The sequence below is a fragment of the Vicugna pacos genome, chromosome 11 (genome assembly GCF_048564905.1).
Source record: "Vicugna pacos chromosome 11, VicPac4, whole genome shotgun sequence".
NCBI classification, from domain to species: Eukaryota; Metazoa; Chordata; class Mammalia; order Artiodactyla; family Camelidae; genus Vicugna; species Vicugna pacos.
The window spans coordinates 26,684,004-26,710,455 of NC_132997.1; the positions used below are offsets into that span (position 1 = coordinate 26,684,004).

Genomic DNA, 26,452 nt, shown 5'->3' on the forward strand with positions numbered 1-26,452 from the left:
TGGGAATGACAATAATTCCTACCTCATAAAAGTTCATGCTATTACGCTTAGAAAGATAGCCTGTTTCCTGAAATCCTCTTAATTGCTCCACTTGGGTCTATCATATGTGGATTATTATGGACTGAATATCTGTGTCCTCCCCAAATCCGTATGCTGAAGCCTTTAACCGCCCAGTATGGTGGTACTGGGGGGTGGGGCTTTTGGGAGGTGATGAGGTCATGAGGGTGGAGCCCCCATGATGGGGTTAGTGCCCTTATAAGAAAAGACCTGAGAGAGCCCTGACTCTCTCCTCCCACACTCACTGAGAATACAGCGAGAAGGCGGCCATCCGCAAGGCAGGGGGGAGCCTCGCTGGCCACCTAAGTTGGCCAGCAGCTTGATCTTGGACCTCTAGCCTCCAGAACTGTGAGAAAGAAATCTCTGCTGTTTAAACCATTCAGTCTATGGTCTTTTGTTAGAGCATTCCAAATAGACTAAGATATGGATTAACCTAAATTATCCGACTAGGACCTACTTAAACTTTCAGGTCACACACCCCCAGAGATAATTGTCATGTTTGCCATAGTCTCTGTGGAGAAGAGGCCAAGTTCCTCCTTTTAAACTTGGTCCTTGTTCTCGGACAGAAGTGCAGGTTAGACACCAAGGGCCTTAGACACGGCTCCCAAATGCCACCCTCTCTGGAGGCTTTTGCTACCCTCCCCAAAGGGGATGTGCCCTTTGAACCCTCTCTAGGGCGCATCTCACTCTTTGAGATGCGCGGCCCACGGGAGACAGTCAGCCTCACACTGCGCACAGAGACCCACGTCCATGGACTGATTTTGCTCGAGATTTGGTCTGACTCGCTGCCCCGAGCTATTCGAGTCTCAATCTTCTCTCACACTGGGCTTAATTAAAATGGCCATGTGGCCACTCTGAACCCAGCGTTTCTAGGGCACAGAGCCCCCAGATGGTACTGGGCACTGGCAGGCCAACCCTACCCTGCAGATCAAAACTCTCTTCACGACTCCTGGGTGTTAACTGTTTCTGGTTAACCACTACCATGGATCCTGCCCCAATTTAGTCATACTAGATGGAACTTGTGACATCCTCCCACTCCCTGCCTCTGCTGGGAGACCAGAGGGTTCCTCCACCCAGTCCTACTCCCCCTTTCCTGAACACCCTGCCAACAGCTGGAGCACCTTCCTGGGCTCCCTTGGGAAGTACCGCCAGGAGCCTCTGCACACAGCCTGCTGGGAGAGCTGACCATTCTTGCTCCTGAGCTTCTGGGGCCCTTGGCCTCCTCCTGACCTGCCTTTCCCACATTGCCTTCTGCAGCTGGATACCCCCTAGGGAGACAGCAGAGGTGGGGCACACGTTGGAAGGGCAGTGGAACGTTCACCAAGCGTCTGGCACACTCACTGAGCACAGAAGAGGAGGCTGTGGAGCGGGGCTGCATGGGCCACTGGGCATTTCCCCACCCCTTCCTCCTCCACTCAGCCAGAGGTGTCGATTTTTTAAATTCATGGCTGATGATAAGCCCTAAAAAGAATTTTAAATGTCCTAATCCTTTGACAGAACAGCAGTAATACAAGAGAAATATGGTGGACTTGTTTAAGAAAATCAAAAGCCAGCAGTTTCTGGATAAAGCAGAGAAACTAACTTCTAAGCACTGTCTTGAGAGGCCTGAGCGTGAAGACCACTCATTTTCCATCCAATCAGGTGGCTGCCTCCCCTTCCTATGGTCAAATCCTACTCCCTGCGGAGGGAGTTTGAATCGATGGAGATAGATCTTTTCCCTGCATCTTCTTAAATGCTCCCTCCTGCCAAGTAAGGACTCAGATACTGGGACACAAGCAACTAACACAATGGTGATCACCCAGCCTTGTCACTTGCCTGAACAACTTCTGAGGTTCCCTTTCTTAGGTTTCTCTTCTGTTCAAGATTCATACTCCTGTTAAGATGAGCATCCTGATTGGGCTTACTGATCAGGAAGACACGGATGCTGTGGGAGCGCGATGGGAAAGCTGGCTTCTGGCAGGAGGAGAGAAGCAACACCTCTCCTAACCCCAGCTTTCACTTGGTCTCGGGAGCACTGAGCCGGGGAAGGCTGCTTGGTGTTTCACACAGTCAAGTTACTGCTCAACTCAGCTGCACCCTGGATCAGCCTCAAGGCGAGGTGTTATGGGTTGAATTATGTCTGCCTAAAAAGATATGTAGGTAGAAAAAAATCAATCAAACTAGAAGCTGGTTCTTTGAAGAGATTAACAGAATTGATAAACCATTAGCCAGACTCATTAAAAATAAAATCAGAAATGAAAAAGGAGAAGTTACAATCGACACCACAGAAATACAAAGGATCATAAGAGACTACCATGAACAACAGTACACCAGTAGAATGGACAACCTAGAAGAAATGGACACGTTTAGAAAGGTACAAACTCCTAGGACTGAACCAGTAAGAAACAGAAAGTATGAACACACCAATTACCAGTACTGAAATTGAATCAGTTATTAAAAATCTCCCAATGAACAAAGTCCAGGACCAGATGGCTTCACAGGTGAATTCTACCAAACATTTAGAGAAGAGTTGACCCCAATCCTTCTGAAACTATTCCAAAAAGTTGCAGAGGAAAGAACACTTCCAAACTTATTCTATGAGGCCACCATCACCCTGATACCAAAACCAGACAAAGATATTACAAAAAAAGAAAATTATAGGCTAATATCACTGATGAACATATATGCAAAAATCCTCAACAAAATACTAGCAAATTTACTCCAACAATACATTAAACAGATCATACACTAAGATCAAGTGGGATTTATCCCAGGGATGCAAGAATTTTTCAGCATCTGTAAATCAATCAATGGGATACACTACATCAACAAATTAGAGAATAAAACAATACAATAATCTAAATAGATGCAGAAAAAGCTTTTGATAAAATTCAACATCCATTTATGATAAAAAAAAAAACTCTCCAGAAATTGGGCATAGACGGAACATACCTCAACATAGTAAAGGCCATATATAACAAACCCACAGCTAACATCACACTCAATGGTGAAAAACTGAAAGCATTTCCTCTAAGATCAGGATCAAGACAAGGATGCCCAATCTTGCCACTTTTATTCAACATAGTTTTGGAAGTCCTAGCCATAGCAATCAGAGACGAAAAAGAAATAAAAGGACTCCAAATTGGAAAGGAAGAGTAAAGCTGTCACTGTTTGCAGATAACATGATACTACACATAGAAAACCCTAACAATGCCACCAGAAAACTGCTAGAGCTCGTCAATGAATTCAGTGAAGTTGCAGGATACAAAACTAAAATGCAGAAATCTGTTGGATTTCTATACACTAACAATGAAATTTCAGAAAGAGAAATTAAGGAAACAATCCCATTTACTATCACATCAAAAAGAATAAAATACTCAGGACTAAACCTACCCAAGGAGGCAAAAGACCTGCACTCCAAAAACTATAAGCTGCTGATGAAAGAAACTGAAGATGACACAAGCAGATGGAAAGATATACTGTGTTCTTGGATTGGAAGAATCAACATTGTCAAAATGGCTTTACTATCCAAGGCAATCTACAGATTCAATGCAATTCCTATCAAATTACGAATGGCATTTTTCACAAAACTAGAACAAAAACTTTTAAAATTTGTATGGAAACACAAAAGACCCCAAATAGCCAAAACAATCTTGAGAAAGAAGAATGGAGCTAGAGGAATCAGTCTCCTTGATTTCAGATTATACTACAAAGCTACAGGAGTGAAAGCAGTATGGCACTGGCACAAAAACAGACACATAGATCAATGGAACAGGATAGAAAGTCCAGAAATAAACCCATGCACTTGCGGTCAATTAATCCATGACAAAGGAGGCAAGAATATACAATAGAGAAAAGACAATCTCTTCAATAAGTGGTGCTGGGAAAACTGGACAGCTACATGTGAAAGAACGAAATTAGGACGTTCTCTAACACCATATACAAAAATAAACTAAAAATGGATTCAGACCTAAATATAAGACCAGATACTATAAAACTACTAGAAGAAAACACAGGCAGAACACTCTGACATAAATCACAGCAATGTTTTTTTTTGTATCCATCTCCTAAAGCAATGGAAATAAAAACAAAAATAAACTAATGGGACCTAATAAACTTAAAAGATTTGCACAGAAAAGATAATCAACAAAAGGTAAAGACAACCTACAGAATTGGAGAAAATATTTGCAAACGATGAGACTGACAAGGGCTTAATTTCCAAAATATACAAACAGCTCATATAGCTTAATATTAAAAAAAATAAAAAATGGGCATAAGACCTAAATAGACATTTCTCTAAAGAACATATATGGATGGCCAACTGGCACATGAAAAGATGCTTAACATCACAAACTGTAAGAGAAATGCAAATCAAAACTACAGTGAGGTATCACCTCACACTGGTCAGAATAGCCATCATCAAAAAGTCTACAAGTAATAAATGCTGGAGAGGGTGTGGAGAAAAAGGAACCCTCCTACACTGTTGGTGGGAGTGTAATTTGGTGCAGCCACCGTGGAAAACAGTATGGAGACTCCTTAAAAACTAAGAAAAGATTTACCATATGACCCTGCAGTCCCACCCCTGGGCGTATACCTGGAAAGGGCAAAAACTCTAATTTGAAAAGACACATGCACCCCAATGTTCATAGCAGCACTATTTACAATAGTCAAGACATGGAAGTAACCTAAATGTCTATCAACAGATGACTGGATAAAGATGTTGTGGTATATTTATACAATGGAATACTACTCAGCCATAAAAAAGAATGAAATAATGCCATTTGCAGCAACATGGATGGACCTAGAGACTGTCATACTAAGTGAATTAAGTCAGACAGAGAAAGACAAATATCATATGATACCACCTATATAGAGAATCTAAAAAAAGATACAAATAAACTTATTTACAAAACAGAAATAGATGCACTGACAAAGAAAACAAACTTATGGTTACCAAAGAGGGAAAGGGAGGGGATAAATTAGGAATTTGGGATTAACAGATACACACAACTATATATAAAATAGAAAAACAAGGACCTACTGCACAGGGAACTATATTCAATATCTTGTAATAACCTATAGTGAAAAAGAATATGAAAAAGAATAATATGTATGTGTATATATAAATGGTATCACTTTGCTGTACACCTGAAACATTGTAAATCAACAATACTTCAATAAATTAAAAAAAAATGTAGGAGTCCCAAACTCTTAGCACCTGAGAATATGTCCTTAGTTGGAGACAGGGTCTTGACAGAGATACTCATGTTAAAATGAGGTCAGTAGGGTCGGCCCTAATCCAATGTGAGTGGTATCCTTATATAAAGGGGAAATGGGGACACAGAGACAGACATACACAGAGATGAAGGTTGGAGTTACACTGCCACAAGGCAAGGAGGACCACAGGCTGGGAGAGAGAGACCTGGAATGCATCCTCCCCTAAAGACTTCAGCACCCTCTGACCTTGACCTCAGACTTCCGGCCTCCAGCACTGTCCCTCCTATAAAATGCTGCAGTATTTGCACGTAACCCACATCGTCCCACGTAAGTCATCTCCAGATTTCTTATAATACCCAATACAATGTCAGTGCTACATAAATGGTTGCCAACCTGTGACAAATTCGTTTTGCTTTTTGGAACCTTCTGGAATTTTGTCCTATTTTCCGTCCACGGTTGGCTGAATTCTCAGATGCAGAGGGCCGTCTGTACTTTGATACCGCAGCCCCGGCGACTGACACAAAGGGTTTGAAGTAGGAGGTTCGCAGATATCCTGTTTACATCATAAACCAGGGGGTCTCCTGATCCGTTCAGCCCTGCCTGGAAATGCACTCCTCCTTCAGTGAAGAATTCTGTCTTTGCTGGAATGTCTTTCCTCCCGGCCCCTGGGGCTCTTGCAGAACAAGGGGGGAGCTCCTCAGCCTGGCTGTCAAGACCTTCCCCTGGTCACTGGTTTATTCATCAGCAGACGTCTGTTGGCTTCTGCGGTGGCGGAAGCTGGGGGGTCAGCACCCCTTCCCTCCCTGGGGCACTCTGCACACAGCACCCACCTTCCCACACATCCGCTCTCCTCGCTGCTCCCCCGATCGTGACCCTTGTCCCTGCAGTCACTTCCACTCGTTATGTCCACCTTGAGTCCCAGGTCAGCTTGCCGGAGTCCAGCTATGTCCTCTTTTCCATGGAGTCTTCCCAGACCCCCTCTCCTCTGTTCCCCTTGGCCCCTTGCTTACCCCCACTTGCCAGACTTACTGCCGTCTGTCCTGTACCCAGTTACTTGTCCACGTGCCCTCACTGTACCGAGACTCTTCCAGTGAGAGGTTGATCATCTGTGTGCCTAGCACGGGGCCTGCACACAACCGGTGCTCAGGAGTGCTTTCTGAACTGGCTGGATTCGGGCCAGCAGAAGCAGCGGTGGCTCTTGGCTTCCTTGGGTGGGGTCCCTGGGGAGCAGCCATAGGCGGCACCTAGTTCCACTCCCAGGGGCTCTGATGCCTTGTGCCTGTTGTGGCCCCGTCTCGCCACCTGGTCCTCCTGGCCCATTCCTGCTTCTTCCTTGAGGTCCCGCCCTGGTGGGGTCTCCCAAGTGCCATTCCTTTGGGCATTTTTAGAGTCTCCCCCCCCACTTCACTTGAGTAAACTTAGAGCCTGTTACCCTCTGACCTTCCTTCCTTTTCCTTCCTCCAAAGTGGGCAGGTGGGGTGCAGGGACGGAGGGCCCCTTCTCACAAAGGTTTCAGATAACGGATATGTGAACCCTGACAACAGTGGCGGCTGGCCAGGAGAGGACGTGGGGTCACTACGCGGTGGCTGGGTTGACCCGGAATTTCCCGCAGATGGACATTTCCCCCTGAGCCAGCCACTCAGGCTTTGGCGGATGGGAGGCAAGGGGCTCTGCTTCCCAGGGGCTCAGCTCACAGCTCAGCCTCACCCCAACCAGCCTGGAGAGCAGATCCGGCTGACCCCCCGGGAGCTGCCGGCCATGTGTCCAGAAGCCCTGCCGCATGTACACACAGGGACCCCAGAATTTTGGTGTTAGGGCTTGAATTCAAACCCTGATTTTATGAGACTAAGATTCTTCGTGAGCCTTTGCGTCCTCACGGTGAAGTAGGGGTAGTGGTACGCACCCCGAGGGTTATCTCGAGGTTTAAGGGAGAGTGGCCTGGAGAGCCCTGGGTTCAGGGGCAGGTGATTGAGTGAGGGTGGTTCTCAGGATGACGAGACCCCAGAGGGGACCTCTCCAGGCGATTGCAGGCACCGCCTTTTCCCTGCCATCGACCATCAATTATCTGTCCCAACTACTCTCGCTTTGCTTAGAGAAACTGCCTCCTCCCCACGAGGTGCAGTTTGATAGGACGGCAGTCAGGGTCACACAGTACCACTGCCTTCGCCCTGGCAAGGGGCGAGCAGGAGACCTGATCTAGCTAGTGGTATGCCAGCTCCTTGGAATTCAAACCCGAGCAAAGGGACAAAGAAGCGTAGACACAGAGGCATTTGCTCCATAGTTCCTTGAGCAGACGCCTGCTCTCAGACCACTGTCACAGCTCCTGCTTCTTGGAGCTTGGGAAAGCCTTTCGCACCAAGTGCCAGTTTGGATGTGACTTAGACACTCTGTGACCTTGGGCGAATTGTTAAATCTCTTCCTGTCTCTGTTTTCCTCAACCATAATAAGGGGGATGGTGGCGGGAGGTTCCTTGCAGTGTTATCGTGGGACTGAGTGAGTTGATAAATTAAGTGCTGAGAAGGAAAGCTCGGAGATGTGCAGGGCTGTGTGTGGTCGCTGCGGCTCTAATTATGGACCCGGCTCTCAAGACTCCCATGGATTCTGTGAGCGCTTAGAAAAAGGTATTCTTTTTTCCCATAAATTTTCTTCAAGTTAATCAGAGTTGGTTTCTTTTGCTCGCCACAGAAAACTCTAACTGGCTAGGAGGCTAAACAAACAGGAGGAGATTATGTTGTAATTAGGGATTTGTGCTGCCTCTGGATGAATTTAGTCCCTCTGGAGGCAGAGATGGAGAGAGTCCTCCTCTTCCCAAGCACAGCGCAGCTTCCGACTCCCACTTCCCCGAGGGCTGATGGCTTAGAAGTTCTTGGTGAGCTCCTGCCCCAGGCGTGCAGGGCGAGCAGTCCAACCTGTCAACAGGCATCTTCAAGCTGTCAGTGTTGATTTATCTGCGCCACCAACCGAACTTCCTTGGCCGGGACTTAATGCTGAGGTCAAAAATAAGAAGAGGCAGGCCCGATGGGTGAGATCACCGGGAACTGGCTTCTGATCACTACATACACCCCTGGGTGCAGGGTTGCTTCTCATTCTCATAAGGGGGTCCATTAGTGTCGTTTATCTAGTAACATTTAGGTTGCTTCCATGTTTTGGTTATTGTAAACAGTGCTGCTGTGAACATTGGGGTGCATGGATCTTTTTGAATTAGCATTTTCTCTGGATATAAGCCCAGGAGTGGGATTGCTGGATCATATATTAACTCTACTTTTAGATTTTTAAGGCACCTCTGTTCTGTTTTCCACAGTGGCTGCACCAAATTACATTCCCACCAACAGAGTAGGAGGGTTCCCCTTTCTCCACACCCTCTTCAGCATTTGTCATTTGTGGATTTTTGAATGATGGCCATTCTGACTGATGTGAGGTGATACCTCATTGTTGTTTTGATTTGCATTTCTCTGATAATTAGCGATGTTGAGCATCTTTTCATGTGCCTATTGGCCATGTGTATGTCTTCTTTGGAGAACTGTCTGTTTAGGTCTTCGGCCCACTTTTTCAATACGTTGTCGAACTATCACTTCTAAACTTGCTCAGAAAGTGCTAGATTTATGTTTCTACCATAACAGAACACGTGGATTTTAAGCCAAATAAAACTATCCAGAAAAAAAGTTCAAGATAAAGAAAAGAAGATCAAAGAAGACTCAAGTAATCCAAAAAGACAGTCTTTAGTCACTTCTGGACAGCACTCCTGATTCCAGGAGTTGTATGTGTGACAGGGAATGCCTGTCTCTCTAAGATTGAGGGATCATGGAAAAAGGCACCCCTCCAAAAAAAAAAAAAGGATCACGTCTGAAAAAAAATCTAAGTATGGATTTAGTAGCAAACACTGCTAGATTTAAGGGACGTTTCCTCATTCTTCTGCAACCAAATGAAAAGATAGAAATATTTTGACCGATAACCAGGGCAAGACTCAGGCAGGAAAGGCAACACAGTCAAATGAAGAGTGTGCTTGTATCAGACAGCCTAAACTCGGTAAGTGAGGCAACAAACATCCCCCACCACTCAGAAGCTTCCACCAACACAGGTTTACTTCCGGCTCACATCGCTTGGCCATCGCAGGTCCCTGCATCTCTGTTTCATGTCCTCTTTGCTGCAGAATCCAGGCTAAATGAGCACCCCCTATTTGAGACATCCTAACCTCATAGCAGAGGAAAAGGAGCTACTTTGGAAACTCACCCTGGGTGTTAAAGCTTCTCCTGGCAGGTGGCACATTATCACTTCCACCCTCAATTCATTTGCCCAAGCTAGTTACATGGCCCAGTCTTATATCAGCGAGGCAAGAGGTATAACTCTCCCATGGGAGGGCAGACACTATTTTGAGCAAATAAGAAAACCTAGCAAAATGGTCTCTGGACCATTTGGTTTTCCCTTACTAGCCAGGTGCTCTAGGGCAAGTCCTCACTCTCCTATGGAATCTGCACATTGGGGATTATACTGCCTCCTGAGTTGTGACAATTAAAATTAAATAATATATTAAAACATGTGACATTTTTCTTCCTCCCTCTGGGTCATCCAACCCCTCTTCCTACCATCACCTTCTCTCTCCATCCTCTGTTGCTGATGCCACCACAGCAGATTTGGCAGGAGAGTGTTTGAGAGCCGGGCAGGAGAGGAAGATGGCACCCTGAGAGACATGCAGCAGTTGAGAATAGCATCTTAAAGACAAGATCCCCTAATGAGTATGATTGGCTCTTTTCAATAAGGGGCCCAGAAAAATGCATAATTCCTCCTTCCCTCATTTTCCATTACTGTCCCCTGGAACGCTCCCTCCATCATGAATCACTCTGTTCTGTGAGTCACTGTGAAGTTAAAAGGGGCCGCACCGGAATAGTCATTCATGGTGTTGATGTTAAAATGCAGTTTGGTGTTAAGTCACCATTTGTTTATTAACAGATGTTTCTCACAGCCTGCTGGGTACTGGAGCACCAAGAGACCTAAGACACAGTCCTTGCTGCCAAGACGTTTCAAAGTACAGTGTTATTTATGGCCATGTTGTAAAAAGTTGGTTAAATAAAATAAGAGAACCTGAAAGTCTCCGTTAGCTACAAGATACCACCAATGGATGCAAATAAGGAACGTCTAATCAGGAGGGATTTTATTTTTCAAGCTGTCTGGAGTATGAGAGTGAGTGTCATGGCGACTGAGAACACCCACTTGGCAGAAAAGTAGAATTGGGCACAGAGCGATCACGTGTGCTTGAAGAAAGATCAGAGACCAGAGAGTAGTTACCGTCCTGTTCTGATGGCAGCAAACCAGCCCAGGATGGGATGGCAGGTGCACGAAGCCCCTGGAGGAGAATCTTGACTTTGCCCATGTACCAAGGCCACTCACAGACAAAGCCAGGTGACACTCTCTACTCACTGGCAACCAGAACTGCCTCTTCACTGGGATCAAGCCGACTCCAGTCACTGGGGATCATACTAGAATGTTTTCTTGTGACAATCATGTCTGATGGGAACTTGTCTTAGAGTTTTCTCTCCACGGTCAAGTGACAGCAAAGAACACTTGCCTTTTTGTTAAGATACCTCCTTCCTTTCACCTCTCCAGTTCCTTCCAACACTTTGAAACCCAACTCAGCTCCAGTCTCCTCCGTGCAGGCTCCCCCGCTGTCTGCTGTTGGTCTGACTCTCTGCTCTGCATCCGTTTACACTTGCGGTTGGTCCCATACACTTTCAGCATCCTTACTTGTGCTCCGGTGCTGTTCTTTCTTTCGCAAGAAGAAGGAACATAAAAGCCTTCCCGTTCATCTAAAAGCCTAGAGCTAATGACCAGTGCGAGGTGGGCTTTTGAATCTACCTCTTCCCAAGTCCTTTCCTAGCTCTCTTTTCTCCTCCATTGTCCTCACTTCTTTTCCCCTTCTCTCCTCATCTCTATCCCCTTAACTTAGCAAAGCAAATTGCGAGGTTTTTGCTGCTAGGTTTTACCGGCAAACAAGATAAACATACCAACCTGGGAGAATGATGAAAATTTACAAGAACCTGCAAAAGGATTATAGCCGGGCTATTCCTGTCCTTTGAAATTCAAATAAGCTAACGTTTCACCTTCCTTAGCCTCTCAAGCTAGATGTCCCCTTAAATGTGGCTTCTGGAATCCATTTATCCTTTCACTCTTTCACCACTGTCTCCAGATCTAGTACTGTTTTCTGTTAAAGGATGCTAAAGGATGGGTAATTCAAGTTCTGTCACTTTTATCAAAGTGGTGTCATAGTTCTCAGGGTCCCTCTGCTTTATATGCTCATCCCTGATCCTCTACTGGCAGTTAATGAGCTGTTTGAAAGTAGGAACTGGATTTTCAGTATCTTTCTTAGCACCTCACCTAATGCTGTTCATTTAAGTTTCTTCTTTCTGTCCTAACGCATAAAACTCCTACTCACTATTCACAACCCCAGATCAAACATCATCTTCTCCTCCCCCTGCCCCTCACTCCTTTCTTCCCTTCCCCTTCCAAATCTCCACGTGGAATTAGCTGCCTTCCCCTCTCTCTTTCCCCATCAGTTTATTCAATGGACAAGCATGGCACTCATTCTACTTTTTAATATGAGTTGGACAACCGTTGGGTGGGATGTAAAATTATCCCTCCCCTCCACTTGGCTGTGAGCTCTCTGTGGCCTGTTTCATGTGTGTCTACAGCCCTCAACATGGCCTGTGGGTTACAGTGGGTGCCCAATGAATGCTTATCTAGTGGAATGTTTTGATTGAATAATACAGAGGTCATGAGATGCTGTTTGTCCTTCACGTACTAAAGGAGACACACATAAACTCAGGAATGAAAGCCACCTTAACTGTACAGCTGTGACTCACACTTCATGTGGGCCACATCATGGACATTTTTCCACCACCATGACCACCATCATCACCACCACCATTATCACCACCACCACCACCACCACCATCACCACCACCATCAACATCCCATGTAGGAAACACCAAAGGAGCAAGAAACCTGACCAATGACAGCATGGATCCCACGTCTTTTCCTCAGGTGGCCTTGAAACTTGTTATTCTAACTGAAACAAGAAATTCTAAGCCTGGAGAAGTCACCCATAAGGTATGCAAGCTGAGATCAGTTGAGGAGTGATTTGAATTTTGATTTAATCTTCCTGTGAAGATAATTTTACTCTCTTGTGTTTCTGCAAGTCCTGCCAGTGAGGCCCTGATTCTTCTTTGTTCTGGACTGTCTTTCCAAGGATGTCTGCATAGACCACAACCTTGGACCATGGACTTCCAAGCTGTCTCCCTCTGGAGAAAAGTGCCTGTGCTCACTGCCCTTTGTGAAAGGTTTCACTTCCCTAAGCTCAGGTTCCTCTCCTGTAATGCAACCTACTGTGTGTGCAGGTGTCACCTGGCTGTCTTCACATCACTCTAGGGGAATCAGGGCTTGGGGAACTGGCATGAATGTGCTGATGCTCTGAGCACCGCTACAGCTGTACGTAATAAACTGGTCTCCGTTTCTGACCCAGGAGTCTCACGTCTCTAGCCTACATCTATGAACCGTGGCAAGTGCACGTTGTCGGCTTGTACACAGGCTAAAATCTCAAAGCTCTTGTGGCTCCAGACTACCCCCTTGACCCCAACAGGGTCTTCTGGGCTTCATTGTGCCATGACTTTCTCCTCTGTGCATCTTCATATTCCCAACAAGCTACAGGGGCAGAACCCTGCTAGGCTATATGGAGGACAAATATTCAGAAGTGATGAGCTGCAAATAGTTGTAAAGGAAACCAATTTGAGAGATGCTAATCACACCCTCCATACAGGCTGAGGTATGTGGTGAGGTTCACACAAAAGATGTGAAACAGGACGAATGATTTTATTGCCAAGACCAAGCGCAGTCATTTTAAAGTCTCTTTATTGTATGGGACTAAGAGAGAGGAAGGAGAAGTCACGTGTCCCCATGACTGGGAAGATCTCTCTTCCTTGATCTGAGCCTTTCCAAGCAGCATTTAGTTTTTGTTAACGGTGACTAGTCACTGCTCAGAAATAAGGGGCTATCTTAATGAAATTTTTCCAAAGGTTTCTTGTTCCCTTTGGTTTTATTCAAGCTGGCCACTTGTTTGTTTATGCATTCATCTATTTATTTCAAAAAGGATTTAAGCCAGCTTGCAAGGGTCTATAGATTGCATAGCTTAAAAGAATGAAAAACAGGGGGAGGGTTTAGCTTCATGGTAGAGCGCGTGCTTAGCATGCACGAGGCCCTGGGTTCAATCTCCAGTCCCTCCATTAAATAAATAAATAAATAAATAAACCTAACCACCCCCTATTTTTTTTTAATGGAAGTACTTGGGAATTGAACCCAGGACCTCGTGCATGCTAAGTATGCACTCTACCACTGAGCTATATTCTCCCCATCCCCCTCAATTTTTTTTTAAGAAAGACAAAGAAGAGTGGGGGCACACAATGGAGCCAGAAATGAGGCTCAAAATTTATAACATAATTATATCTATTTTGACCTCACCAAATATTTGGCTCTTAAGCATTTTAGCAGCAACGAGAAAAGCCAAACCTGACTATTTGCACAATCGAAAGCATCTATTAGATTGAAAAAGGGAAACACTGGCACCCCAGAAGTTGGCTTGAAGCAGAGACATGACAGCCACCACAAGTCGAAAGCCCCAGGGATCCTTAAGTTCTGCCTTGAGGACTGTGCTGGTTACTTCTCCTCCCGTCTTCGAGTCCTGCATTTCCAACCTCCCCGTGTAGAAGTCTTGCCAAGTGCTTTTCATCACATTGATTTACTTCCACTTTAGTAGTTGTCATTATCAGAAGTTATCCAATTTATTTACTTGTTTGTGCACGTGTTAATTTTCTCTTTCCTGTGACTAGATCTCTGCTTTTTGAAAGAAAAAAAAATGCACTTCCATGGCCTCACAGTTTACAGTGGTGCCTGGTATGATGCCGACATGGAAGATTTAAGTGTTGACTGAATAGATGAATTGAAGAATAAATGCTCATTAAAGGTGTAAGTTCAGAGAAAGGACTTACTGGTCAAGAGACAGCATTGACTTTCTTTTTGGTGGGGGGGCAGGTTGGGAGGTAATTAGGTTTATTTATTTATTATATATATCTTTTTATGGCAGGTCTGGGGATTGAACACAGGACCTCATGCGTGCTAAGCACACGCTCTACCACTGAGCTACCCCTCCCCCCCATCATTGACTTTAAAGTTGTCCACAGTAAGCGCTAGGGATTACCTAGTTATGTGGGTGTGCAGCTCAGCTGACAGGTGAAGCCAGACATTTGGCAACACATAAATTTGTCGAGCGATGTAAACCACAGTTCTTCGTTTTAAAGAGGACTGCCATTTCTGAGCATTCATATTGTATTGGTCTCCTTATTTTTTAGATATCACCCAGAATCAGACTAGAAACAAGAACTGGGGGAATAGGCAAGTCATAAGTCCAAATATTTGCCTACATTTCCTAACACAACCTTGACCTATTTTTCTGAACTATGCGCTGTCTGGAAGGATTTTTCAGATGACATACGACCAAAGGCCAGCCCCTCCTGCTGGGGCGAGCGCCGGAGGGGTCGATGTTCTGGTCCATTGTATCTGTCATTTGGACCCCTTCTGACCCCTGAGCTTTACCACCAGCCCCACCTCTCCTGTTCCTGTCCTGTGGTCCCTTCTCTACCTTCACCATTTCCTCTACCTTCGCCACATAAGAAAATGAAGAGGCAGTACCATTTGATCTTGTAGCTTCCCGCCATCCCTCAAACTCCTTTATGCTATTTGTTCTAAACAGGATCCTTTGTCTCCTCCTTACCTTTTTCTCCCCATTTTCTGCTGCCTATTGCAGTTGAATGAGAGGAACTGCCAGACTATTGTAGTTAATAAAATTTACCCATCCATGTGTCTTCATTCATGGATTGAATGGCTTTCTGACTTACATAACTTTGGTGCAATTTGCCAGTAAGACACAGAGGGGTTGTTTAGTTAATCAGAATGTACAAAGAGGACACTTGATCATCTTTTGCCACGATCATTTCACAACTTGCTAGGTGACTGCAGCGAGCCCCTTGGCCTCACAGTCCTCTCTGCAAAAGGAGGAAGCTGGAATTTAAGCTCTCTGTTAGGAAACAGCCTACCCTAGGAAGAGGGAATTCTGAGAAGCAGGGTGAATTTGCCAGAGCCTCTGCCTTGTCTATCTGGAGTCTCCCCTGCTCCTTTCAATTCCATGGTTCTGATAGTTCCAACCTCCCCCAACCCTGGGCAGGCCCTTTAAAACTGGCTAAAGAGTGCATATAGCACTCTCTTGGGTTCTTTTTGTTTGTTTGTTTAATTTGCCATCTTAACTTTTTATTTTTTCTAACGGAGGTACTGGGAATTGAACCCAGGACCTCGTGTATGCTAAGCGCACATTCTACCCTCGAGTTATACCCTGCCCTCTCTCCTTGCTTCTTTAAAGAACAACTAAAACACAAACTAAAAAGAAACCCAGAGATACAAACAAAAGTAAACATGTTTCTGTTCAGTGCCAGGAAAGCAGCAAAGAGCATTTGTCCGGAATTGCCTTCTCCTGGGACACTTACGCTCTGGCCCAAGAGAGCTCAGCCAGCATCGCCATCCCTCAGAGGTTCCTGCCCTCTGGGCCGGGTGTTCTTTGAACACTGTGTTACCTCTCAGCACCCAGAGCGACTTGCACAGTTAGACTGATGGGCCCAGCATCCTGGAGCCCCCAGGGCATTCCTATCCGGGTTTCTCAAATTTTAACATACATATAAATCAACTAGGGATTTTGCTAAATTCAAATCCTGAGTTAGTAGGACTATGGCGGGTCTTGAGAGCCAAGCTCCTGCCTCTGCAGACCACGCTTTCAGCCACAAGGTCCTCCTAGTCTACAAGCCAGCATTTTTTTTTCCCATAAAGAACCAGAAAGTAAATATTTTCAGCTTTGCAGAGTACAGATCTCTGTCACAACTACTCTACTCTTCCAAAAGCAACTGTAGCCAAAAGATGCTGTAGACAACATGCAACCAAATGAGCATGGCTGTGTTCCAGCAAAACTTTATTTTCAGAAATAAGCAATGTGCCAGTTTATCAACCCTTCTAGTCTGTCTTAGAGATTAAGAGATCTCTCCCCTCTAGGACAGTCCATCTTGTTGACATTACAAATAAGGTCTCATCACCACAAATGTTGACTCAGATAAAGGACCTCCCATTGAAGGCTGAGAATGCAATACCTTAGCCACGGCGTGACCACCAGAGCATACGCTATGAAATACGTTCATCAGTAGTAACAGATCCTCTTAAATTCTGAAACTCTACGCTCCATGACAGTCTTCAAAGAGAAGAGAAAAGCAATTCAAGTTTGGGGACCCTTGCTTTCTTCTCTCAAACCCACTTTTTGTTCTCCAGATGGGTGGAGTGATGAGGAAAGCACGTACATCATAGCTTGTAATCTAGGAGTTCTTTCTAATAGTTGTTCCCAAATTGCGGACCCGCTTGGAATCAAATCTAAACACTGGGCAGGCTACAGCCCAGGTGGCTTTAAAGACAGTGCTGCTGTTAAGGCAAAATGTGGTTTCAGAAGACGTAGCAGCCTCCACTTATCGCGAATCAGCTCCTGTTCCCAGGGGTCCATGCAAATTTGCCTTTGGTTCTTAGCCAGTCAGGGGCAGGCAGATGGAACAGAAGCCACCAGCTTATGCACTTCATTTCCCAGAGCTTCAGAGGTGGTGAAAGATTCAACTTCTCCAAAAATCCAGATCTCCACTCAGATTGTGTGTAATTCTGGGCCATCTGCTCTGGGGGCCCTGAAGGATTTCTGTTGCCAAGCAATTCTTTCTGCTTAACTTTTCCCCCAGTTCAAACCACTCAAAAGTGCCTTAGACGCGCCCTGGCGGCTTGGTCTTTCTTGGGCCTTAAAACCCAAGAGGGGATAATTCGGCAGTAGCTGTGCGTGTTACACTAATTTTTTTTAAAGATTTCTTTTTTGGTAGGGGGAGGTCTTTGTGTTTATTTATTTATTATTAGTAGTACTTAAATGGAAGTCTTAGGTAATTAGATAAGCAGGGACCCCGGGCAGATAAGATGGAGAAGATGGCTGTATGCCCACCTTTAGCATAAAGGGGCTTTACCTCCTCAAAATGAGCGCCAGCAAGAAACCAGTTAGAAGCTGACAGTGGGAACTGTGCAGTAGCTACAAGGACCTAACCAGACATGACCTAGTGCTCACTGTAATATAATTGGCATTGTAATTTCTGTGTGCATCACTGGTAAGGACATGCCCAAAAGGGGAGGAGCATGACTGAGCACTCCATCAACCAAGAGACCACCTCTAAGCGAGGGCATAAGAGAAGGGGGCAAACAAAGACCATTGCTCTCTGCCCTGGGATCAGCCTCCTCCCGTTCCTGGAGGTGTGCTTTCCCTTTGCTAATAAAACCTTTATGATCTTCTGTCTCCCGTCTGAGTTCTTATCTTTTGGGTAAGACAAGGACTGGGGTCTTTTCCCTCCCCCTTTCGAGGTAGCAGAAATACTGGGGATTGAACCCAAGACCTTGTGCATGCTAAGTATACACTCTACCACTGAGCTCTACACTTCCCTTCAAATCTGTTTTTGAGAGAAGGAAGGTCATTAATTCATCGTTAAAAATATAGAAGTCTAGGTACTTGTGATCCTCTTCTTAAAAACAGTTCTAACAATAATATAGTGAAAATAGAAAACATTAAGTACTAGAAACAAGACAATCCATCTTATTATTTTCCTTCATGATCCCTCTCTACATGAATTTTTCATTGTTTACGTAATTTTGCTGTTGGGAGAAAAGATAGGTATTAACTTCATGGAAGGCAACCTGGCAACATTAACCAGATGTTTTAAAGCCAGATATTCTTCAACATAGTAATTCAGGATTTAGAAATTTAACCTCAGGAAATAATTAAGAGTATAGGCATAGAATACTCTTGAAAAATGTTTATAACAGCAAAAGGCTGAAAACGATCTAAATAAAAATCAGCATCAGGTTACGGATCGAATAAAATAATAAATCCTTACAATGGAATGGCACCCAGCCATCCAAAATGATGTACATTGACTGGAAAGATATTCATATTGTATTATTTTTAAAATGACAGTTAGAAAACAAATATACAATAGGAAAAACTCTAAAATGTTAGAAGTGTTTTCCTTTGCAAATTGGAATTTGGAGATGATATTTAATTTCTATATCTCGACTCCTGTAATTCTAATTCTTAACAAACAGCATTTAATTCCTGTGTTGTAACATACTACAAATACTCAGATAATTATACTTATGATTATGTAGTTATGATCACATGCTCTGCCTTTGTCATTTACGTTCTCTCTTTTCAGGAAGCCAGTCTTTCCCTCTGAGGCTTTAAAGGTTAAAAGCCTTTCCTTCTCTCTTTCATAAAATAAGGTAGGACCAGGCCACAGAGAAGCCAAGTGCCCTCTGGCAGGACCTTAGGACATGCGAGTAGCCTGAAGTCTTGTTTTTCCTGTAATTTCCAGGCCTCCCCATCTCCTTTGCGCTTGTGAAGTGCTGACTCATTGGGAATAGTAACCTTGGCATATCAGGGAAATTTCGCTTTGACTCTCTTCTGAAGTCCATGGTTCTCCAAAGGCTTCTGCAGAAGGGCCTGTCTGGCAGTTCCTACCTCAGTTAGAGAATCAGCTCCCACCCGTTTTGATTCAGGGTCCACTGTCTGCTCCCAGCAGGAGTTACAATTGTTGCTGACATTCTGTGACATGCCACACTAGGAGCAGGGATGTCCCACAGTGGTCCTTTCCCTCTGGCTTCAGGGAAATTAAAATTCCATCGTCAACAGGCAAAAAGACAAAAGCTCTTGTGGAAAGAAAGCTTCCCTTCCCTGTTCTGTCTTTCACAATGTATTGTTTCTTCACATCAGAAGTTCTTTGAAATTATTAACCCTCTTCCAGAAGAATTATCTAAAAACGTGTGTGGCTGTGACTTAAAGTGTTAACACTGTTTCTGAAAGGTGATAATCAATCTTGTTTTAACATAGATGTCAGTGTCACTGACATATCTTTTCCCCTAAGAATCACGAATTAGTTGGCAAGCTCCAGCCATGCTAAAGAGGCATTAAAGCTTTGATTAAGGCTTCTCCAGTCACAGGATGTTAGGGAAATATTTCTGTCCCAATTCTGGTTCTCGTAGTGCACCAAGCTTTGTCATGGATTCTGGGATTTTTGGATGACAGCAACAACAAAAAATTCAGAGACTTGAAGTTTTACTAAAGAACTTAAACTTCCACGGTGGGGGTGTGAAATTGAGTATTCAAGTTTATCTTTCAACAGTAGCCAGCTGCTCAACTCACAGAGGTGGTCTAGACCCCTGCTCCACCAGGGCTCCCTCATTTGTCTTTTCTTTTGATTTCCAGCCACTAGTTGAGATGCCCATAAGAAGCACTCAATGACTTTCCTTGCTTTAGAGAAACAGCACCTGCTGTATCTCATAGCATTCTTAATTCTGGACTTAGGAGGATGTCTCAGATCCCTGAAGCAAAGGCAATAAATTGAGATACTAAATTCTGCTTAGTCTGTTTCGCATAGATAACTGTCCCACTCTACTGAGCAAACATCATATATTCTTTCCATATTTCCTCAGATAGAAATGTCATAAAATTTCCGTTGACACCAAGACAAGGGTGGCCAATGATTTTCCTTGGTTCTTGAAAACATAGCTCATTATTCAACTCACTGTCCTAGATAAGAGGTTTAATCTCCTGTAAGATTGCAGACTCTCAACTCATTTGGCTTTCTACACTTCACTAAGTCTAAATATTTGGGTGGCAACACCCAGCATTAGTTTTAGGCTTCTAGGCTGCTCGTAATCTACCAGCTCGTAAAACCTGAATGTGAACATATACTTCTTGTCTTGGTAATTGATCACAGCCTCTTTACAAAAGATTCCTTTATTTGTAAAATGATGTCTTCTCACGTGAAAGATGAAATAAGCAAGGCAGTGACAATTACCATGAAGCGATATGCAACCAAATGTCATATATGATAACTCACCCAAGCAGACATTCTCATTTAGCTCAGAGTTATTTTAGGATTCAACATAAATCATACCAAAAGTTACCAGCTCATGTTTTCTCCAGGTAACCAAGCCCCTGAGGTCAAATAAGCACTCTTTTCTGCTGCCCTATAGTTTCCTCCAAGTTTAGTGACGTTAAGTATTAGGACTACAAAAATAATTTTAAAAATATAGATTGGTTACTGTGAGTCAGGCACTGTGCCAGAGGCTAAACATACAGCACTCTATTCCTCCTTATGACAATTATTTGAGTTACATATTATTATTCAGTGGGTTTAAAACTGTGCCTAAATGCTTACAGTCTACGGCAAGTGAATTACCATCCCTGAGATCCGGATCCAGGTCTGTGTAACTTACAGCAGGATTTCTCTGCAGAGGCACTATTGACATTTTTCTGGATCATTGTTTTGGGGGAGGTTTCCTGGGCACTGTAGGCTGTTTAGCAGCCACCTTGAACTCCATCCCCTAGATACCAGTAGTACCTCCAAAGTGTGCCAACCAGAATGGTTTCCAGACATTGGCAATGTCCTGGAGGGGAAGTGAAATTGTCACTAAATGAGAACCACAGCTCTAGAACTAGGGATTTGATTCTCAGTTGCCATTTTCTGAACTACTGCGCACATTTCCCCCTCCAAGGTGGATCTCTAAAGTGTTCCTTGTTTGTTCTCTTTTCTGATTTTTTTATTGGAAAACATTAAGTTACAGTACTAACATGTACATTGTAGCAGATGAAATTATATAGTAGCTGTATTTAATAAATCTATAGCACGAATGGTTAGTGTCTTCTTCTCCCATCTATGCTCCCCCTTTTTGTTTATTACCAGTTGGTTGATACAACAGAACAATGACAAGTTGCCTTATTTTCCTGTGATTTTCCTCCTCAATAAGAATACATATTCCTATTGCATGATTTGGAGACCTCCTGTCTCTTTATTGGGTGAGAGTTTACTGGGAAAAGGACACCGGATGACAGGCACCCAAATTTGCAAATGCAGTTGAGGTCCTGGCTCCCGGAGTCCAGTTAGTTGCTCAGCCTGGCCTTTGGTTAGGAAATTAAGGTGAATGTTTGTTAGAAAAGCTGACCCCACTCTTGCCTTGGGGCCTGATCAAGGATCTGACCTGATTTTGAAGGTTTCTCTCCTTCCCTGTCAGACGGGAGGGTGTGCAAGTTGCCTGCAGAGGCTGTTCTATTCTAACTCGGGAGGGGGCATCCCCAGGCAAGTTCCTGGGGAAGATGGCTTGCAGCAGCCCACGATGAGGGTGCCTGGCTGTCTCACTAAGAGCTTAACCTGTCCTCCATCACATTCCCACCACAAGTGGCAGAGTTCCAGTAAGAGAGACGGTCTCTGGGGGAGAATGATGCTCCCTTCTTAAAAGGGTACAACCTAAATTCTCAAATAAGGCCCATGAGGAATCCTATCTCCCCTCTAAGCTGAGAGGTATTCTGGGGATAGAAAGTGCTGAAGACCAGTCCAGAGAGTAGGAAATTTTCTGCTCTAGAAGCTGGTGGGAGTTCTGCTCTGAAGAATAAACAGTGTATCTGTCCACCGAGGCCTGGGATAGAATCCTTCCTGCCTTCAGAACAGATTAACCAAGCACAGATGGCTATTGGACATTTTCCTGCAGGCAGGTGGCAACACTTGCACTTAAAAAAAAAACTTTTTAGGGAAAGAAACAGGCAATGGGTGCCATAAATCCAGAGGGACCATGAAGGTAACTAATATTAGTCAACTTTGGGAGTGAAAGAGGCCTGCTTCTGCATTCTGGGTGACTTTTGTGAAGAATCATAAAATCTCTGTTAGGTAGGGACCTAGCATGTTATCTTTCCACGCCCTTCCCATCTCCATCACCCAGCTCGGAGCACCTAGAGTTCATTTAAGTGTCTATCACAAGACTAATGAGAGAATGCACGAATGAACGAATGAATGAGGCAATTCCTTCTTGACCCTCTGGCCAACCCTCTGCCAGCTCTCCAGGGAAGAGGACAAAGCCCTGCTCCTCGCACCTTCTGCTTTGCACCCGCGCCCCGTGCCCTGCCCAGGGGGCGCTCACCTTGTGCTGTTTCCACATGGCCCCCAGCGGCTTCACCTCGTGCTTGCAGTGCCGGCCTTCCTCCAGGCACAGGTAGCACACCGGGGTCCTGCAGCTCACACAGTACATGCTGTAGTTCTCCATTTCGTGCTCAGGGCACGTAGGGTACTTGCGGGCGGCGCTGCTCGCAGCCGCTCCCGCCCCGGTGCCGCCCGGACTCTTGCAGCCGCCACCTCCGCTGGGGGCGCCCTGGGCGGCGCCTGGGGATGCGGAGGCGGCCTCCGCCGGCGCCGGTGGCGGCGGCGGCTGCACCAGGCGATGCTTGGCAAAGGGTCCCCGGGATGGATGGCACTTGAGCTGGCAGGCAGCGCAGTAGAGCACGTCGCACTGCTCGCAGAGCGTGGCGGCAGGCTCCGGTGGGGTGCGGTCGCACAGCTGGCAGATGGCCACGGCAGCGGCTGCAGACGCCCCCTGCACGGCCCCGCGACCCTGCTGGTACCGCTGCACGATGGCCTCCAGCAGCCGGTTACGCTGGAAGCCGCGCAGGCCGCGGTGGTCCAGGGAGGCGCTGCGGTGGCACTGCGGGCACGTGATGGAGCTTGAGGAGGACGAGGACAGCGAGGAGCAGGCGGCACCCCGGGCCGCCGCGGCGGAGGAGCCGGGCGGCGCGGGCACCATGGGCAGCACGCGAACCCCGTTGGGGGACTTGAGGCTCGGGGTGTAGGAGCCATAACCACTGTCTGTCTCACTGTACAAGCTCAGCTTGTCCGCGTGGTCCCCGCCACCTCCAGCACCGCCGCCCAGGCCGCCAGCTGCGCTTCCAGCCCCGCCGCCGCAGGCCGGGCCAGCGGCCGCCTCGTGGTCCAGAGGGGGCGCGGCGGCGGCGCCTGCGGCCAGCCCCGAGCCCCGGGAGTGCAGGAGCGGCTGAGGAAGGTGCTGCTCACTGTCCGGGGTCTGCACCGCGATGGTACGAGCGCAAGGCAGGCAGACGTTGTGGGAACAGGGCAAGATGATGGGCTCCCGAAACAGGGAACCGCACACGGGGCACTTCAGCTCCTCCTCCATCGCTGCGCGGGCAGGGCCAGCTGCTCAGGGCGGAGGGTGGAATGGCCCAAGCTCCGGAGACAGGCAGAGGAGAACAAGTGTGGTTAGCACCAGTAAGATGGGAGGCGGGGGCATCACAGGAGCATGACTACTTTACAGCCCGGGGGCACGCCCCTTTCTCTGTCCTGGGGCCACCGCCCTAAGACGACTGGGGGCAAGAGAAGAGAGGGGATCCTCACCTCCTTCCCGCGAGGCTCCTGCACCAGCGGCTTCAACCTGCTACCAGAGTCCGGGGCCGGAATCCTGCCCTCGCGGTGGCCTGCGAGACGCTCTAGGTGATGAATCAGCACTAGCGCCGCCGGCGGCGGCCGCGCGCGTCTCCTCTCCACATCAGGACCAGCTGCCGGGCTGCGGTTCGCTAGCTCTCCTCTTTCAGCCCCTCGGCTCCAGTGGGCAGCTGCCCACGGGCCTCTTTTGCCCTTGCCCCGCCCCCAGTTGGGGCGATCTGTAGGTGAGAAGGCGGGTGAGCAGGCCGCTTGGCCGTGGGGCTGGGTTCAGCACCACGAGGAGACGGACAGCGCCCAGGAGCCGAAGGTGGAGCCCCAGCTCCTCGCGCGCGGACAGAGGGGCGCCACCTGCCCGGTCACTGCGACTACTCGGCGGGCCCCGCCGGCCCAGAGACCTTCGCTCGGCTCCCTCTCCCTCGGCTGCTAACGCGGGCCCAATGCGCCCTGGGGCTTTCTCCTCGCGGCCAGGGTTGACCCGCTGTTCTGATTCTCAGCTGCTGCTCCTGCGGAGCCTCTGACCTTGGCCGCGCGACGCTGCAGCCGGCGGGCGGAGGGCGAGCGCCCGGCTGGCTCGGGAATCCCCTCCCGCCTCCCTCCCGTCGCCGCCTCCTCCCGGCGCCGCGCGCCGAGGAGTTGTAATTTCCAGAGCAGAGAGTAGTGGTGGGGAGGAGGGAAGGAGGAGCAAGGAGCAGTCAGCTCGGCGAATGAGGGCTCGCCTCTTGCTGCTAGGGGAGTCAAGGGGCAATTTGAAGGGTTTCACAGAGAGGATCATTGTTAATAACAATCTATTATTTGGATGCAGATTGCATCTTTTATTAGTGCAACGCCCTGCCCAGCCCCGCCCCTGCCATCATCTCCCCTGCCCACTCCGGTGCTCCCACCCACCACCATATAAGGGTAAAAACAGGGACCGAAAAAGCCAGTTGTTTACACATGGGTAGGTAACACGGTTGACAGTCACTTCCTAAATCTCTGATGGGACAAAAAATGCAAGTCACAAAATGTCGGACAGCCTGAAGTCAAAGGGTGAGGTTTTATTTATGGATTGAACCGCAAGCCATTTTGTCTCTTCCTTTCAATCAACAGTGCTCCTTAGCGATCGACGTCTGTCGTCTATACAGAGAGAGGACGCGGCACGGGATTTATAAAATGGGACTTCCTGGCGAAACGCGAAAACGAGCCGCTTTAGGTCCGCTGGCCCTCGGAACCGATCCCTGGGACCCAGGCCTACCCTGCCGCGGGTGGGGCTGTGTGGGGCGAGCGGGAAAGCAGCGAGCAGGGATGCTAGTTTCATGAATGAAAAAATCTCCACATTCTGCCAGGCCAGCCCGGAGCTGCGGGAAAAGCCTCCCGCCCGCGGCCCTGGCTGCTCCGTCTGCGCGGCTGCTCTCTCCGCTCCGAGAAGGATGGGTGGGGAGGCCGCGGGCGCCGTGGGTGGGGATTGGCAGAAGGAAGCGCTCGCAGCGCAGCCGGCTCGGCCTACGGACGTTTCACGCTGGCACGAAACAGACACAAATTAGGAAATCGTTTGTTTAAAAATGACATGAATATTGAAGCCCCGCCCCCGGCCCCGCTCCCCTCCGCCCGGTTCTCGGGTTCTCCAGCGCTCTCCAGACAAAGACAGGAGAGGCGCCGCAGCGCCAGGCGGGGAGCCTGGGCGTCTGCCAGTCACTGGGTGATGGAGCGGCGCTGGCTGGCGGTGCCCCGCAGGTGAGAGTTGCAGCCCTGGCGGTGCCTGGCGCCTCAGAAACGGGCAGCCGCAGGTAGACCCCTGGGGAAGCGGCGTGGTGATGCGCTCCTGACAGTACACTGAGAGTCAGGATCCCAAGTGGGAATCTCGGCTCCTTTACTGACCAGTCACCCCCCAGCCCCACCCTAACAGTTGGCTGATGCTTTCCCAGTCTCCGATCCTGCATCTGCCAACCAGTATTATAATAATACTTCTGTGTGAGAACTAAATGAAGCCACCGTAAATACAGATTGCGTATCCTACTTTCTGCTCTAAAATTCTGCCACTCGTCAGTTCAGTTTTGCCCAGAGCTGAGCAGCCAGTTTCCAGTTTGTCTTAAAGTTGAAGACTGGGCCAACCTCGTGCCAGACAGAGCAACACAGAGTTAAAAGACGTGACCTGACTTCCCCTCAGCTACAGAGAGCTTAGAACAATGATTTAAGCTGGCATCAGTATCCCCAGATGGGGGATGGTGACAATGCTGTCCTAATGTGCTTTCTAAAGATAAAGCCATAATGAGCTGAATCCTGCCTGCTATGCTTTGATAATCCTTCAGGAAAGGTGCTGTAGTATTGCCATAGCGCTGGGTCAGAGATGTGGGGGTAGGCATGCATGCAGATTGGTAGCCTAGCCCAGCCTCCTGGTGACTACAAAGAAAGTCATAACCTCTTATGGTTCCACTGTGAACAGGTCTGCCTCCCACCCCTCAACCCCAACGAGCGGTCCTGTACCTGAGACCTCCTCTGCTTTGTCATTTTCAGCTCAAGGTAAACTGCTTGGGGGAGCGCAGGAGGGCTCCTGGAGGGGTATGTAAATATGTCTGTAAAAAGGACCTACAGTTCCAGCAACTCTGACACTCAGGCTGAGTATGATTTTGTTTCCCAGGGAGAGGAAGCTCATCTAGTATTTTAGAATTCTACACCTATGCATTTCCCATGTGCCCCCATCCCCACCATGCCAGCTCCATGACCTGAATCAGCTACTGAGCTGTTGCTAAGGCATTGCTCACTTGGGGGACTGGCCTCCCAGCTGCTTT

General features: G+C 47.2%; 1 protein-coding gene across 11 annotated transcripts in view; it reads right to left on the reverse strand.

Annotated features, from left to right (window-relative positions):
* The window catches only part of TRIM67 (tripartite motif containing 67), a 41,754-nt gene extending 18,294 nt beyond the window's left edge, over window positions 1–23,460 (reverse strand). For 8 of the 11 annotated variants that reach the window (XM_072972280.1, XM_072972278.1, XM_072972275.1 and 5 more), the window contains exons 1-3: window positions 23,282–23,421; window positions 22,667–23,173; window positions 22,378–22,573 (exon numbers count right to left, since the gene is read on the reverse strand). In XM_072972280.1, the coding sequence (XP_072828381.1) occupies window positions 22,378–22,573; window positions 22,667–23,173; window positions 23,282–23,421 (843 nt within the window). Of the gene's footprint in view, window positions 1–22,377 lie in introns of all 11 variants that reach the window. The other 3 variants (XM_072972272.1, XM_072972271.1, XM_031681487.2) reach the window with 3 other exon arrangements.
* Between the last annotated feature and the right edge of the window lie 2,992 nt (window positions 23,461–26,452).